Source organism: Oryzias latipes, chromosome 7, assembly GCF_053564925.1.
Source record: "Oryzias latipes strain Hd-rR chromosome 7, Olatipes_Hd-rR_3.1".
In the NCBI taxonomy this organism is placed as follows: domain Eukaryota; kingdom Metazoa; phylum Chordata; class Actinopteri; order Beloniformes; family Adrianichthyidae; genus Oryzias; species Oryzias latipes.
In genome coordinates this window covers 15,839,239-15,855,382 of record NC_136243.1, presented here as the reverse complement: position 1 = coordinate 15,855,382, position 16,144 = coordinate 15,839,239, and the positions used below count along the sequence as shown (strand labels likewise).

The 16,144-nt window shown below is 37.7% G+C and overlaps 1 protein-coding gene across 6 annotated transcripts in view; it reads right to left on the bottom strand.

Moving 5' to 3' along the window:
- mitfb (melanocyte inducing transcription factor b) overlaps positions 1-16,144 on the bottom strand; it is a 39,590-nt gene that overhangs the window by 7,464 nt on the left and 15,982 nt on the right. For 4 of the 6 annotated variants that reach the window (XM_011477435.4, XM_011477436.4, XM_011477437.4 and 1 more), the window contains exon 2: positions 12,096-12,330. In XM_011477435.4, the coding sequence (XP_011475737.2) occupies positions 12,096-12,330 (235 nt within the window). Of the gene's footprint in view, positions 1-352; positions 520-12,095; positions 12,331-16,144 lie in introns of those variants that run through there. The other 2 variants (XM_078950353.1, XM_011477438.4) reach the window with 2 other exon arrangements.

Genomic DNA, 16,144 nt, shown 5'->3' with positions numbered 1-16,144 from the left:
TCCACTGGAAATTTCCTTTTATTTTTACTTTGTCATGACTGGTAACCTCCTTGTTTATGGAAAATTTGACTTTCTGAGCCTCAATAATCCCCATGCAGAACAAATGATCTAGAAATACTTCTGTAGGCAGATAAACAGACTTTACAGACATTGTTTCAAATCCACAACACACTTTTTAAATGGAGCACAGCTGCTGCAGTCCCAGATTAAAACTCAAACTTCACATAGTTTGCCACATGATTATTACAGCCATTAAAATCATCTAATAATGTTTCCAATGTATGGATTTATTATGCCTTGAAGTGGTGATAAACCAACATTTAATTCCTTTTTCATTTGATTTCCGACGTACCTCACAGGGTTGGTATCCGAGCATCTCAAGCATATTTTCCTGCGATAAAGGATTCAAATCAAAAATAAAAATATGGGTATGTCTGATTTGTTTTTAGTCCAAAAGAAAGTGCTGCAGCTTCTCCCTTTTTCTGTTTCCTCTGGAAACTGAGCCAGCAACTCTGGCCAGAGACACATCCAGCTCATCTTTTAAAAGCAAGCAAAGTAATTAGCTATGCATGTCAGGGAATCTCAGCGAGCACAAAGAGCCTTTTCATTTTTGTGTTGTTTTATGTAAAATCTGTATTTATTCTTTTATGGTGTATCACTTGATGTCAGGATGTGGCAGCAACAGTAGGAGGCTTTGTTGTCTAAGGCCACCTCTTTAACTGAAACTGGCCTGGGGCAGCTTCTCTGCCCTATCCACTTTTTAACCCATGTGGATGCTTGGCGTGTGTTCTCATTCCAGCACGGCACAAAGAGTCTGTTTCGTCTTTGTTTGCTTGCAGAGAGCGTCTCCAGATAAGCACGGACATATGATTTGGGAAAAAAAGAAAAAAAAAATACCCCTGAATCCTGGCTGCTACGTTTATACTCAAACTGAAGTGCAGGCCTTTAAAAATGGTTAAAGAGCAGAGCCGCAAAGGTCAAAAGCTTGAGAAAAGCTCTCGGCTGCTTCTAACATTTGCCTCCATGAAAACTCCTTAAGTATGGCATTTGAAAATGTTATGCTTGCCTAACGTGCGTCGACTTAGACAGCGAGTTATTCGGTGACACGTGGACCTTTTGGAGAAAAAAAGCCGAGCTGGCTTCCACGCCGCTCAACTGTGAACGAACGCTAACAGGCCTGTCTTCCTGCATGCGATTCCGAACCGTGCTTTTATTCTTCTTTAAATCCATTTGTCACGAGTCGATTTCACTCGGTGAGCCATGTCAAGCGTTATTACACGCTGAAACCCCATGGCCTATTTGTACGGTGAACTTTTTACACTGTAATGAAATAAAATTGCAACTGTTCCACCTACCCGCGTGCCTGTAATGCTTACACTCAACTGAAAACACCCACAAGAGTGCGGTCAAATTACGTCTGTAGCAGCTCTGGAATGCATGATGCTGTCAATAATTCTGACCAAAAAGATTTGCTTTTGTCTGGAAAAAATACTATCAATTTACAAAACCACATTCATTTCCTTTATCTTCTCGATTGTGTTTGTTATCACGCCTCCGTTCTTGCACTTTCGGTTTGCAACGCATTGAAAAGAGAAGGATTTCAACATTAAATGATTAAATGTGACTTGATGCAAAGCAGTATTTAGGAAAGATGAGGTTTTGAAGATGCCAAGACAGGAAGAGGATGTAAAATCCGAAAAATAGACAAGTTTGCATATTTCGGCTTCTATAATAGATTTATGAAAAAGAAAATGTTCACACCTGAGACCTGTCAGACTCCAAAGTGACAAAACAGCTGTTTGTCAACACAAAATGTTAATGTTTCTGTCATTTTTCACATGGGGCGTGAATTGTGGTCAAACAGATTGGACTTGTCAGAACTGATCAGTCTCCCACTGGTCATTGGCAGGGACCGTCTTCAGAGTTCTAAACACACTACATCTCCCAGCAACCCCAGTGCAGAGTTTCTGAATGCCACACACCTGACTTTTGTTTGCAATCACTCACAGTCTACTTGAGCTTTGCAATGAGCCTCACTCAGTGTGAAGTATTGTTTGTGCCACTCTGCCTGCATTACCAAGCGTTGGGTTTGGATATGATCTGATTTCCTGACTCCGTTTTGTCTTTGACTCCGTTTGCCTGCCCCGAATCTCGCCTGGTTCCTGACTATTCTCGTTTTTTCTCTGATGCTCCCATGCTTGTTTTGACCCCTGCCTAACCCTGATTTAGCTTTGTGGATTTTGAGCTTTTTTAAATTTTATATTTATTTCAAACACAAAATGAGAATAAACACAAGAGTTTAAAATAGACAAATACAACAAAACACTGTGCTTGTATGATCCCACCCCTTTTTAAAACACCTTAAGTTGTGCATATCTCTATTTAGCTTATTTTTTCCTTAAAACATTCACATTACCTTCTGTATAGCACCTATGCAGAGGTGACATTTGCTTATATTTTGCATAGATCATTTCTAGCCTTGTAAAGTTTCAGTGACATCCTGTAGTTTTTTTTTAAATACATGTAAACTTTTGTTAGTTTTAAACCTTCATCCAACCTGTTCCATAAATCCACACCACAAATTGATAAGCACATTTTCTTTTTTGTAGTACAAATGCACTGCTTTTTGAAGTTAAGCTGATTTCCTAACTCGTAACCCCCATCTCTGTCCTTGAACATTTGTTATGTGTTTACTGAAAGTTAGTTATTTCTAGCTTTAAACATAATGAGTGCTGTTTTAAGTTTTAGTTTCCATAACTTAATAAACCCGATTTAAAAAAATAGTGCCTTTGTATGTGTCCCATAATCCACTCCATGAACTATACGAATAGCTTTTTTTCAACGTAAAGACTGTAAATTTGTTTCTCCAAACTTCTACACTGTACTGTAAATATGGTAGTATTATCGATGAATATATTAGTAAAGGTGCTTTGTGAGGTGAGCTTATAAACCTGCTGCAATTGGAACCAGCCGTCCGCCCCGTTCTTGTGACAAGACTGTGGTCATGACTTTTTTTTAGGAGCAGATAGATGTCATGTGCTTCAGAGCAGAGATGAAAAGGACCGACTGTTACCAGCAACTCCTTTAAAAGCGGGGGTCTGGAGGAATGTAGTTCACTGATGCTTAATGCAACAAGGATGACTGAGATTTTAAAAACCTATGTTTTCATGCAGCCCATCTTCTCCTGAGTTTTAACGTCTTTTTTTTTTTTTTTACCTTAGAGAAACACATTCTGCACATGCACAGCCCTGAGCTGTCCTCAAAACGTACTGTGTGGAGGATTTTCGAATGAAAAAAAATGCAATGACGACAATATTGCGACATTAAAAAAAAGCACAATACTTCTTATTCTCTGAGCAGAAAGTCTTGAAAAATGTCTTAAGCAGGAAATTCCCCTAATGAAACATTCCAATCAGAAATGAATTTAGCTAAATCTGTTAAATAAACACATGAAGTACTTTAAAATGATTTTTTTTTAATTTGATTTGATTTATTTCAAGCATTGTAGTCAAAGCAATAAAGAATGTACACATATTTATCAAACTCATTACAGAAATGATGAAATGCATAGATTATAGTTTTACTTATTGTTATAAGAAAACAGAAAAATCTTTCTCTTTGAGGAGACCGCTAACTGTGCAGAGAAAATCCCTAATCAATAATGAGAGCAGGTTTACTCCTCAAGTGTACTTTGTGTTCTGGCTCATCCATCTTCTGAGAAAGAGAACTATAACATCTTTGTGTGTGTGTGTGTTTTTAAGGCAACTTCACACAGAGCCTCAGGTCACAACAAGCTAAAGCAAAGCTGTCGTGCTGAATTGCAGTGAGCAGAAGAGTTTTACAGTTTCCATCTTTGGAGAAGTGTTTTAAAACAACCGCAAACTAGGTTGGAGTTGTCAAAGCCATTGATTGAGAAGTTTTTCCAGAACAAAAAGCTACTTCACGTATACAGATGCGGCCGTTCAGAGGATGCTCACGTGGGCCACGTTAACATACCCATGTCCTCCAGGTAGGTTGTAAATTCTCATCCCATGGTTGCAAACCTCCACGACAGAGAAAAGGCCTGACTGCAGGGCTTTAGTAACTCATTGGCTAAAGAAAAAATAACATTGTGTCGACAAATAGAATCTACTTCTACAGCTTAAAACAATTGTTTCGCTCTTTATTTCCTCCAACATCAAACATTTTCAAGCATCTTTTTAAGAAAATTAAAACCCATAATATGATGCTATCTTGTCTTTTCTTTATTTTCTAATCCAACTTTTCCCAAACAAAAAACGCTTGTCTAAACGTCATAAGTCATGAATCTCTTGAGTAATAAATAAAGATGACCCATTCAGGTTCAGATCATTTCCTAATAACTTGAGAATATTTATTTAGCTCACCTTTTAGCTGTGGAACTGGGACCCCCGCAGTGATGAGGGGATTCTAACTAAAGCTGTCATTGTTTGCATTTGTGGAAGCACATTTTGACAGGGGAAATTCATTTCTTAGCTTTTTACTTTGGTTAGTTTGTTCAGGCAGCACTAATAGAATAATTACAACGCTCATAAAAACTGAATTTTCTCACTTTGGTTGGGTCTGTTTCATAACTCAAACCATCCATTTTTTTGTTTGTTCTCTCACAAAGATATTTTTGTACTATAATTTTTTCAGAAACAGCTTTTGAAATAGTGGAAGAGTTACAGTCTTTTGAACAAAAAACTTTATTTTACTTGGGACGTTGAAGGTGTTTTATAACAATTGTAATTTTGATATATTATATAAATATAAAAAATAATTAAATATTTTGATTAAAGATTTTGATATATATATATATATATATATATATATATATATATATATATATATATATATATATATATATATATATATATATAAGCTCGGGTCTTAAGAGGATAAAAACCACTGGGAACACTTTGATAATTCATCAAAAGATGATTATAGTGGGTTTTTAAATGTGCAGTGTTAAACCTGAAAACCTGCATCTACATTTTAAAAATAACGCTAAGATTATAAAGCCATAGTTCATATAAAGCCATAGTTCAGATTCTGTTTTTTGTTGTTTTTTTTTTGTTTCCTTGAATCGCAAATTATGTTTATGACATAACCAAAGACCCAAACAGGGAGAGTATTAAATCAAATACACCTCACTGTCAAACTATTGAGTAATATTTTCAAAGCATTGATTTGAATTATTGCTATATGACCATAAACTCATGAATACAGACGTGCAGCCCACTTCTTCAAGCATTTGAGAGAGGAGGTTGTTCATTCATTACATTTTCACACTGTTAAGTGTTAAAAATAACTGGAAAGTGATGGGGAATGACAGCAACTTAGGCCACAAAGTGATAGGCCATGAGGGGACAGAAAGTTGGTGCAGAGTTGAACAACTTCCTACGTGAAGATTGAAGGATCCCCTTCAAATTTCATGTGGTGAAAGCAGCAGAGTGTGAGGTGTTTGCATGGCTGAGCAGCTGCATCCAAGGCAGGTGTAATGCATTAATAAAAACCACTTATTGTTTGGAAATTATAAGCAGGTTTTGCAGATGTTATATTAACAGCAGCGTAAACAGAAAGTAGCAGACGCCCATAGCAGAAGGATGCTAATGAGATTTACGAGGTACTTCTGCACAAGTACAAAAAAAAAAGCAATGCAGCAGATTCCCTCTGATTGGTCGATATAATTTAGAGACAAAGTTCATTCACACGTCCCGCTAGAGAACTTTAAAGAAGTGGGCTTTTTCACTCTTTTGAATCAAAAAGTCCATCATAATAGTTTGATGCTTGTCGTCGCTCCTAATCTACATCTTATCAATGTCTCTTGATGGAACAACACCTACAATCTGCACACAGGAGTAGTTTGGGAGGGCAGGGAGGTGCATTATCTGCTGCTGTGAGCAGAGCATTGGGGAGAAAGAGTGAAATCATGAAGATCTCACGCTTAAAACACAGCTGCAACAGGTTGTGCTCCATGTTTACAAGATATTTTTATTTGACATACCTGACGTCGGTCGAACATTTCGACAATATGCAATAGACTAGAAGAAAGCTAAGTTTATACAGACATGAATGAGTCAGTTTGATGCAGAAGAATGTGAGTAGTGTGCACACAGTCCTAACCTTAAACTTGATTAATCACCTTTGGGATGAATTAGTGTTCTCTTCAAACATTTCCACAGACAATCTCCTAAACCTTGTGGAAACTCTTCCAAAAAGACTTGCAGCTGTTGCAGCTGCAAAGGGTCATATTAAATACTATAAACAGGATGCCACTGTTATTTATATGCTTGTTAAGGCATTTATGCAAATATCTGTACAAATATAGTGTAAAACAACAATACATACATAATCTAATCCCATAAAAACATAAATAGTTAAATATTTCAACTTTTAACAGCAAAATCAAAATATTCTGACATGTCCATAAAAGGTTTGCACATCTGCATTTATAAGTTGCTTTTTTTTTTTTTTTTTTTTTTTTTTTTTTTAAATCGTTTATATATATTTGTTGTTATTTATATAATTTTTGTTGATCTTCTGCTCCACACTTGAAAGCAAAAATATAAATGAATTTTGTTCTATTTTCATAATTGAAAATAAATCCAGGCAGGCAAGGGTTTAGAAAGAGCCGGTTTAGCTCGTGCTGGTTTGCGGCGCCTTCCGTCCCTGAAACCAGGGTTCGACTCCGGGCTGCTCCCTGTTCCCTTCTCTACCTCTGTGCCGGTTCCAAGCCCGGTTTGAGAAGGTTGCGTCAGGAAGGGCATCCGGCGTAAAACATTGCCAAATTTACCATGCGACTTGTTCGCTGTGGCGACCCCTGATGGGAGAAGCCGAAAGTGGAAAAAAAGAGGCAAGGGTTTAGAAAATGTCCAAACTAATTGCCCCATTCTATTTATAATAACTCAGTTCAACTCAAAATACAGTTTTAATCCACAAAACAAGCTTGTAGCAACCTGAGCTGCTTCATTACAAGAAGCAGTTTATACTTTTATGACCGTTTCAGCTTCCGCAGACTTTCATTCTTCTGTTTTGCCAGCTCATAATCTGGTTAGTTTAGAGCTGACCGTTTACTGTAGCCATCCGCTATTACGAGCTGCACAGTAAGTAGTTTATAGCTTACAAGAAACAAATCTGTTTCAACCATTTAAGCTGCACCTAGACAGGAATGGGCCAGTAATATGCCTGATTTTTTAAATAAAATCACTATTTATAATAGGTATTCATTCGGAGCCAAAAAACACACATTTGCAGAGAGTTTTGTTGAGTCCAAACATTAGAATCCACTAACTCTGCCTCTTTGCTTCTTGTGTTTATGTTTCATTCGTCCTCACATCGGATAGCTGACTAAATATAGAAAGTAAAAAAAGAAAGGGAAAATTCTACAAGGGATTATTGAAAGCGCCCCCATGCAGCTCCCCCTCAACCTGAGTCCTAAAATAGAAGCAAAAAAAGGGCATTAAAAGCAATATGTGCACCAGGCAAAGTAAAGTTGTCCTAATTTACATAAAAAATAATGCAAACATTTCATTTATGCATCTTCTATTAGTAATCAAGCTTCAAGTGACGACGTTCATATTCTTGGTTCTTTTATGAGTACGTTTTATGCATCAATTTGATTTACTAATTTATTAGTTTCCCTTTCGCAATAGGTTTCAGCAAATGTGCCACATATTTCATTCCTCACTGTTAAGTTTTTTTTGTAAATAAATTAGTATGCAGACGTCAAAACAACAACAGGAACGTAGATTTCAGGAATCTTCTGTTTTATTTCTTTTTTCTCCAGCTGTATTTATCTTAAGCAAAAATGTGCAGTGGAGCTGTTTTTTTTTTCCTTGTCCTCAGGGATTTCCTAAATTATCACACATAATTGAATGATCTCACAGCTCCAAGTGACTTCATTGAAGCTCCATAAATGCCACAGACCTCAGGGGTGGAACATCCTGGTCTTGTCAATACTGCTTTTGTCCGGACGAGAAAATGTTGAATGTGAGAGATTTTCCTGTTATTAAGGTGGAAAGAGATTCTGTTCACAGTTTATTTAGAAAGTGGACAGTCAGAGCAAAACTGTACATAAAGGAGCATATGAAGAGCCCAGACATTGTGGCGTCCAACGCTGATTCCGTGTTCTGACGTATAGTGCGTTGCATGTCTAACTGTTTCTGTTCAGTTCCGTTTATCTGCTTGTTGAAAAAAAAGAGGGCCGGCGAATTAAAAAAAGGGGGAAAAAAGGGAGTTCTGACAGGGTGATATGGCCAGCAGCAAAGGGCTTGAACTTTACTTGGTAAAAACTTCTCTAGATGAGCTCTTCCTAAAACATACTGTTTGGAAAAGAGACATCAACTTGTAACTCTCAGCAACTGCAGCTACAGCAAACAAGGCGGCTTGTTGTTTCCCCAGCTCGTTTTTAGCCTCCACCAGGCCAGAGGGCATCAGCAACATAACCCAGAACCATTCAGAAACACCGCAGAAACAGGCACAAAGCGTCCTGCTGTACTCAAACAGGGCACAGGGCAAGCACAGAATGACAAACAGTGATTTGTATTTTTTCCTTTTTTTTTTTTTACTTGAATGCTACAGGCATTCCATGATGCTTTTACCAGGATACATTAACCAGACTGCCCCCATTTGCAATGCAAACTAGAAGAATGGGCCACTTTGTCTCACTGTTAAGCTGCTAATATGTTTTGCAGAACTTGCAGACAACAACTGCGATGCTAATGTGAGCAGCAGCAGCAGCATCTCAGCAACGTGTGGCCCCCTCCCCCTTTGACCTGTGGTCACGCTGTTGTGCACAAGCATGTTAAATTGACACCCCGGGCTGAATAAGTGCATCAAATTCATCTTTACATTATCCATATTGGTTTGAAATTGCATATAGGCCGCAAAATGGTCTTTACTGAGCTGTAGCCATATATATATATATATATATATATATATATATATATATATATATATATATATATATATATATATATATATATATATATATATATATATATATAGCATATATTATAATGTAAATGTTAGTCCCATTTAAATTGATTTGCACTAATTGGTTTGTTGTAGGAGATTACTATCCTGCACAATACAGGTGACATGTATTTTTTTAAATAATTACATGCAGGATATAAGGAAAACTTGTGATATGTGATGTTTATCATCAACATAGGGATGACGATGTGACTTTGGATACATGACCAAATACCAAAACAATTACATCATTTTCCATTTCCCTGCAACAGTTTTCTTTAAATAAAAGTCAAAGTGAAGGGGGGCTTCTGATTGGTCAAACGCGTAAATGGCTTTATTTGATTTGTTTAAAACTTCAAGCTGTTTTAGCATGCGTCTTAACATTTAACGCAGTTCACGCGATAAATTTGCGATTTATTGTACAGGTCTATATGTAATGCTTTGACATTTTGTAAATGTTTTTGTAGCTGTGTGTTACAGGGATTATATGATTCTGAAAAAAAGCAAACAAACAAACCAACAAAAACAGTAGCCCTCAGAAGGAAAAAAAGAATCAGGGTTTTTGAAAGCTCTTTTAGGAAGTTACCCTACACACATTTCAAAGCACCACTCTTTTTGTCTTTTAAATGTGCCATGGAATTAAGGCAGTGGAGGCTAATTACAGGCATTCTTGACTGAATTAGCGTTTGGTGTGTGGTAAGGCTGTGCCCGCCTTTGTCTTGATCCCTAAACTGATCCCATACTTATTCTCCAAAAGGTTAGAGGTCACTTGGTTAATTAAGGACCCAATCAGTCTTTAGATAAACTCATCTGAGGTTAATGTTTGCACTTTTTGAGGTCCAGCATCTCTGCCTGGTACCCTTGAGCTTTGTGTGTACTCTGCTAATCTATCAACAGACAGGGGAGCAGGTTAACCCAGCTCAGTAGCGCCAAGCTGGACGGGCCTTTTCATTTGAGGACTTCAGTCAAAAAAGAATGTCTGTAAGCTCTGGCCAGAGCAGAGAAACAACTCTAATTTGATGTATTTTACGGAGAATGAGGGTTCAGGGTGGGGGCGTCCTAAACCTCTCAAAGAGCAGCAGATTATAGTGAGTAAGTAATGTTTATGCTGCATTGGGGGCGGGTGGGAGGTTGCTTTCAATTTATATACTGTATTTGTGTGTCACCACTCGCCCGTAACGCCCATCCACGTTGATGAAAGTCAGGCTAAGCAGGAAATCTCCAAATTAAATAACTGATTGGCTCTTTCTCGAAGCTCAAATTTTGTTGAAAAACCTAAGAAGTCTTTGATTTTGCTTGTTTAAAGGAGCCCATCAAAAGCCCACTTCTTTTTTTTTTAACGATTTAAGGGAGAAACTAACCTTTAGAATTATTTGGAAGGGTGGCGTCATAGTGACTGGGGTTGGGGTTAAAGTACCAGTATTAAAGCAAACAGAATCAAATCTGTTTAATTAGGTAACCTCAACTACATAACCACTTATTCCCAAAGGAGATGTTGCTACATTGCTCTTAAAACACAAGTTCAAGGAAATGTGTCGTTAGTTTTAGCAGGTCATTTTCCTGAAGGATTTTGCTGGAAATCTGTTGTTATGAGCGCTTGTTTGCGCCATCAGTACTTACAATACTAACGACGAAAACAAAAACAAAAAAGGCTTTCCTTTTTACGTATTAGAGCCTCATATTCAAATAAAACTGGATTACCTTTGCATAAATGAGCATCAACAGCCTGCATGTTACCACAAAGACAACAGTGTTCTACAATTTTGTGTTTATGCAACTCCGTAGGAGAGCTTTTATCCAGGCAAAGAAAACATTTTCATAAAGATCCTCAAGATTTTCCACAGTTTTCCTTTTGATACTCTAAAAAGTGACATCATCAAATCCAAAAATGCAAAACAGAATATAGCAGCTAGATGCGTCTAAAAATTGCACAATAGAAAACGACTGTTTAAAATATTTTACAAAAAAAAAAGGTGCTGTTTTTTAAAGTTGTTCTTTCCTTGTCATAGTCATAAATGCTACAATTTGACTATAAAGGGTCTGAAAGGAAACAAAATAAAGAAGTATAACCGAGATCCAAAAGGTATCGAGGAACTGTACAGAATCCAGGACCGTGTCGAGCGTAAAGGCATATATTTCAAAGCTTTGATGAAAGTATTTGGCCTTCTGTCTGTACAGCACCTGGACTGTCTGGCTGGAAAAGTGTGGCTAAAGCTAAACGTGAGGTGATTGAGTTTTCCAACTCTTTGTATATATCTAAATTTAAAAATCTCATCCTAAAATTGGGTTTCTAGATATTTGTCTAAAAATAGAGCTAAACTAAGTTTTTTTTTCTGGGTTTTATTAATAAAAAGTACTGTAAACAGATTTCCAGCAGGATTATGCAAGAAGACATGAAAACTCACAGGGAATTCTGCAAACAATAATCTGTTCTTAATAGTGTAAAAACAAGATTGTGTAAGACAGTAAAGGCTTAAAAATGGACCGATTTAAAAATAAAAAATAAAAACTTTCTAAGCATCCATAATAAGCAACATAATATTTTTCACAGGAGAAAATGGTCAGCATACACAAGTTTACACAGCTTCACCCCATTTCAATATTTCATTTAAACCTTTTTTTTAAAAACAGGAACACATGCAGAAGACAAACGGGAGCACTTACCAAACTGTTGGAAATCTACCGTCAAACACAACGCCTTGTTACTCGCACAGAAAACCTTAACGTTCTCCTGTCCTTCGTACTGCCAGGGGAATCAAAGCTAGGAAAAGATGTGAATGTAGCTGGGCAAATAGGATTACAAATGGCTCAATCCAAATGGCTGGAAGCACAGCATGCATTAAAGAGGAATTCTCTCAGGAAAGATAATCCCCATATACGCATTTTAACACACTTCACTCACCCCTGCGTGTTTTTTTTTTTACACTCAGTCATAGTAGAGCTATGATTGCCCGACTGTCTACAAACGAGTCACCCGGACCTATAAATACAACTGAAGCACTCAGACTGCTGCAATGACACATTCAGCGTCCAGAGATGGAAACTATGGATGGAAACAGACAGCTAATTAACCTCCTTCTTCTTCCTTGCCTTCAGCAGGTGGAGCCCCGCCCGCTTACCTTGAGCACCTCCATGGGGACCTGTGCGGAGGGCGACGAACTGGTCGGGACACTGACATTGATGGCGGGGGTCTGGGTGGCGGTGGTTTGTGGAAAGTGAGAGGACTGCTGCCGCTGCTGCTCACGCCGCTCCTGTTCTTGAAGCTGCTCCCTCATCAGCTGCTGGCGTAGCAGGATGCGTGATGTCATGGCGGAGGAGCTCAGTGGGGGCTTGGAGGAGATGTGTTGGTCTGGGCTGCAATTGGGGAGGGAGGGGGGGGGTGGTGGCAGGTGAATGATCAGAGGGATAGAGAGAGGAGGCCGAAGCAGCAGGCGAAAGGGTACATCGGGGTCAAGCGGGGAGCCAGAGGTCACAAAGAGACACAAGAGAGGATGGAGACAAGTCCAATGTTAAAAGTGATCTAAATACTATGAAAGAACAATGATCATAAAGATATGAAGAGCTACAATATTGAATTAAATGACTGATTTATATCGCTGTCCTGAGACCTCTGTCATATTTGACATGTTTTGTCTAAAGTTGGTCAATTAGACAGTAAAACAGTGCTTTTACGGGAAGGATCAGTCTATAACAGTCCCCAGATTGCTTTGTTTTTACATGCATAAATTAAAATGCAACTTCAAAAAAACTGCCATACTGGTTTGTGCATTTAAATGTGACACAAAGAGGAAGACAAAAAGAAAAGGCGCCTCAGTTTTCCCACTCTTAAATTTAGAAATCCACTACCCCGCCGGAGCTCTGCAGTCCTAAAATAGAGAGACTCTGCTGAAGCAGAAGTTGTCGGGATGAAGCCTTGGCGGAGCGAGTGATCCTTTTGAAACAACCCAGTAAAACGTCTGGCTAATCCAGCTGTGCAGTAATCGCACTAATTAGCCAGCGCAGTCAAACACAGGCTCAGTCTGAGGCGCACTCACTGGGTGTTGAGCCCTTAGCATACCATCATTCTCTCCATAACACTGCATGTAGCTTCATGGTCTGATACCACACAGACTGAGGCTTGAACCTCCATATCTGCCTTCCAAATTCACGACCAGCACATTAAATGTCAAGGAGTAAGACCTTTAAAGGGAAACAAAGAAGTGGGCTTTAACAGGAGTTTGAGCTCCTCAATTTGACAACATTTTCCTGAAGGTTCCTTTGTACTTCACCCACCACATGGAATAGGGTTTAGTGTTCATGCAATATAATTCCCCCTGTCTGTGTGTGACTTTGAAGGATTTTCTTTCCTTTCATCACAGAAAATTTCAAACAAAAAGTCACTGGATCTAATGTTAAAGTCTTCATTTGCACTCCAAGGATCAAGGCTCCCCTTATTACTTTCATAATCTGCTTCACTGTATGCGCTGTTACAAATTTCCCTTTGTTTCCTCCTTTTTTGTCCTAAAACAAATTAAAAGTATAACTATAAAGAAAATATGATTGTTATTTGGACAAACTATTGTGCATAACTACGTTCAGAAAATAGCTTAAAAAACAAAATGAGCCTTTTAGTTTTGAGGAGTTGCATATGAAGGCATTATACTTACAAAATGTATATAGTCTGTACCTTTATCTAAAATTACATCATTAAGATTATATAATGTTTATATGTAAGATTATAAAATTGGACTAACGTTGACTTTTCTGCAAAAGTATAATGAGCTCTTTGAATATTAATCTCTCTCTCTCTCTCTATATATATATTTTTTCATTCAGTCATTCACTCTGATCATCTTTTGATCTATGTAACCCTTGTGCTATCCTAGGCACTTTAACATTGGGAGTTGGGTCATCTAGACCCACTAGACAGTGCTCTGAACCTTTTGTCTTCAATGATTTGTGATCTTCACTGGTGTCCATGGTTTACATGAAATCTTTCCACCTTTATCCACCTTTGTCATGGTAGGAATAACACGTCAAAGTAAGGGTGGGGTCATCTAAGATAGCACAAGGGTGCTCCTTTAATTATGTTTATGCTCTTTATAGCTAAAATTCCAAAAATCTGTGTTGTCTTTTAGGACATAGTTTCTGCAAGGCGGTGAGGGTTCATTAGATATTCGCCTGAGTTGTGGGTGGGACTATTAGCACAAAGTAAGCCTGCCCCCACTCCTCGCCAACCCTCTGTTAGCACCCGCTAGCTTACACCCCTAACCTAACATTGCCAGTGCAGCAATAATGGTGACGAATACTGGAGTTTTCCAGCTGTTCAGTTTAGAGCCAGATGCCAGCTCAGATGAGGAAAATGAAGACGTACATGGATCTATTCGTCTACGAGTAAATATATCGGAATGGAGCAGAGCAGGGAGCTTGTGGCCTGCTGTAGCTTCTATGTCACAGCTTCAAGCTTTTATCAACAGCATTTTTTCATCTGCTCCTGATCAACAATGATTTCAATAAAGAAAAACTCTGAAATGCAATTTCAATCTTAATTTGCTTCACATATGTCCTCCATCATAAGAAAAATGTCACAAGAACATGTTAAAACATATCTTTTATCAGAGTGCATCTTAAAAAGATCCAAAAAAGATTAATATAAAAGATTATACTCTATGTACAAATCTAAATCACCTTTTCTGTTAAGTTTGCAAAAAGTCTGACCCACACACAAAAAAGTTCTAAACATTTCCACCAACGCAGCAAATGAAGAAAGTGGCAAAACTTCCAATAAATGTAAGGTGCTGTATTTAACCATTTTGCCACACATCAGCATATGCATTATATACATTTAAGTACTGTAATCAGAAATCATTGTAATAAGAAATAAGATTTAAGAGTAAAATGTAAAAAAATAAAGACATGCATTGTGTTTATAGATCAGAGACAGTTCTTGAGTCATGAGGTGTGCCTCAGGGTTCCATTCTTAGATCCATGCTTTTCCTGCTGTACACGTTCCCTCTGGGAACGACTCACAACTTGGCTATGCAGACGAGACTCAACTCTGTCATCCATTGACCACAGTCCATGAGGTTTACTGTTATTGTTAAGCTTTTATTTTTGGCAATTAAAAGGAAATGGTGAAAGACTCCAGAGGAATACAGCTTAAAAGTCAAGTTAGAACTCTTTGCATCATAATCAACTGCAGTTCCAGCCCTGAAGAAAGCAAGATTCAGAGGTCTCATGATATGTTTCAGAAAGGTTAATTCAAAACTTGACCTTCAGCAGAATCGACTTTATTAATCTAGTCTTCTTATAAATGTCAGACAGCAGCAACCGTTCATCCAGAAATCTGATGCCAGAGTTTTCATTAGGAAGCTATATATCTAGCTATATGCTGCACACATTTTGATCAGCTTCCTGATGAGCTCAGATGAGCAACAACTTTTTGATTTTCTTATTTAAATTTGAAATGGTTTATTTCAAGCAATTAAAGCAAGACTAATGCACAAAACAAAACAATCAACATTCATACATTCATACAAAGACATATCAAACTAGGGATAATTAGACTTTGTCCATGTTTGAAATAATGTGAAAAATGGTGCTTTTGTTTTTGATGCTGCATTTTAGCACATTTCTGCTCCTTGGGTTTTTATTTTTTGTTTATTTTTTAACCCTGCTAATGTTTTCTATCTCTCAGTGAAGCATTTTGCATGAATTTGTACAGAAGCTGCTGTACAAATAAAGCTATCTTGCCTTTCTTTTAGAACTGTAGGCTTCTTGTTCAGTCTTCAAACAGAGAAAAATACTGAACACTTATTTGAACTGCTTGACATTTGTAATTGGATGAACACTTGGGGTTATTTACAACCAACACTAAGCTACACACAACTAATCTTATATATTTGTAAAAGCACTGAAAACAGAAATGATCCAAAATCAGTAAAAGCTATTTCTTATATATTTTAGGGGAAAATATGTTTTCAGTTTTTTTTATGTATCATTTTTATGTATTAATTTGCCCAAAGCAACTTATAGTCACACTTTTGGGTAGCTTCACTGCCGAAAATTGGAGTTCTGTCTTGCCCAAGGACACTTCAACACATGAGCGGGAAAGGTCGGAACTGAACCTACAGCCATCTGACTGGAAGTCAACTGCTCTACCTCTCCACTACGGCTGTCATTTAATAGA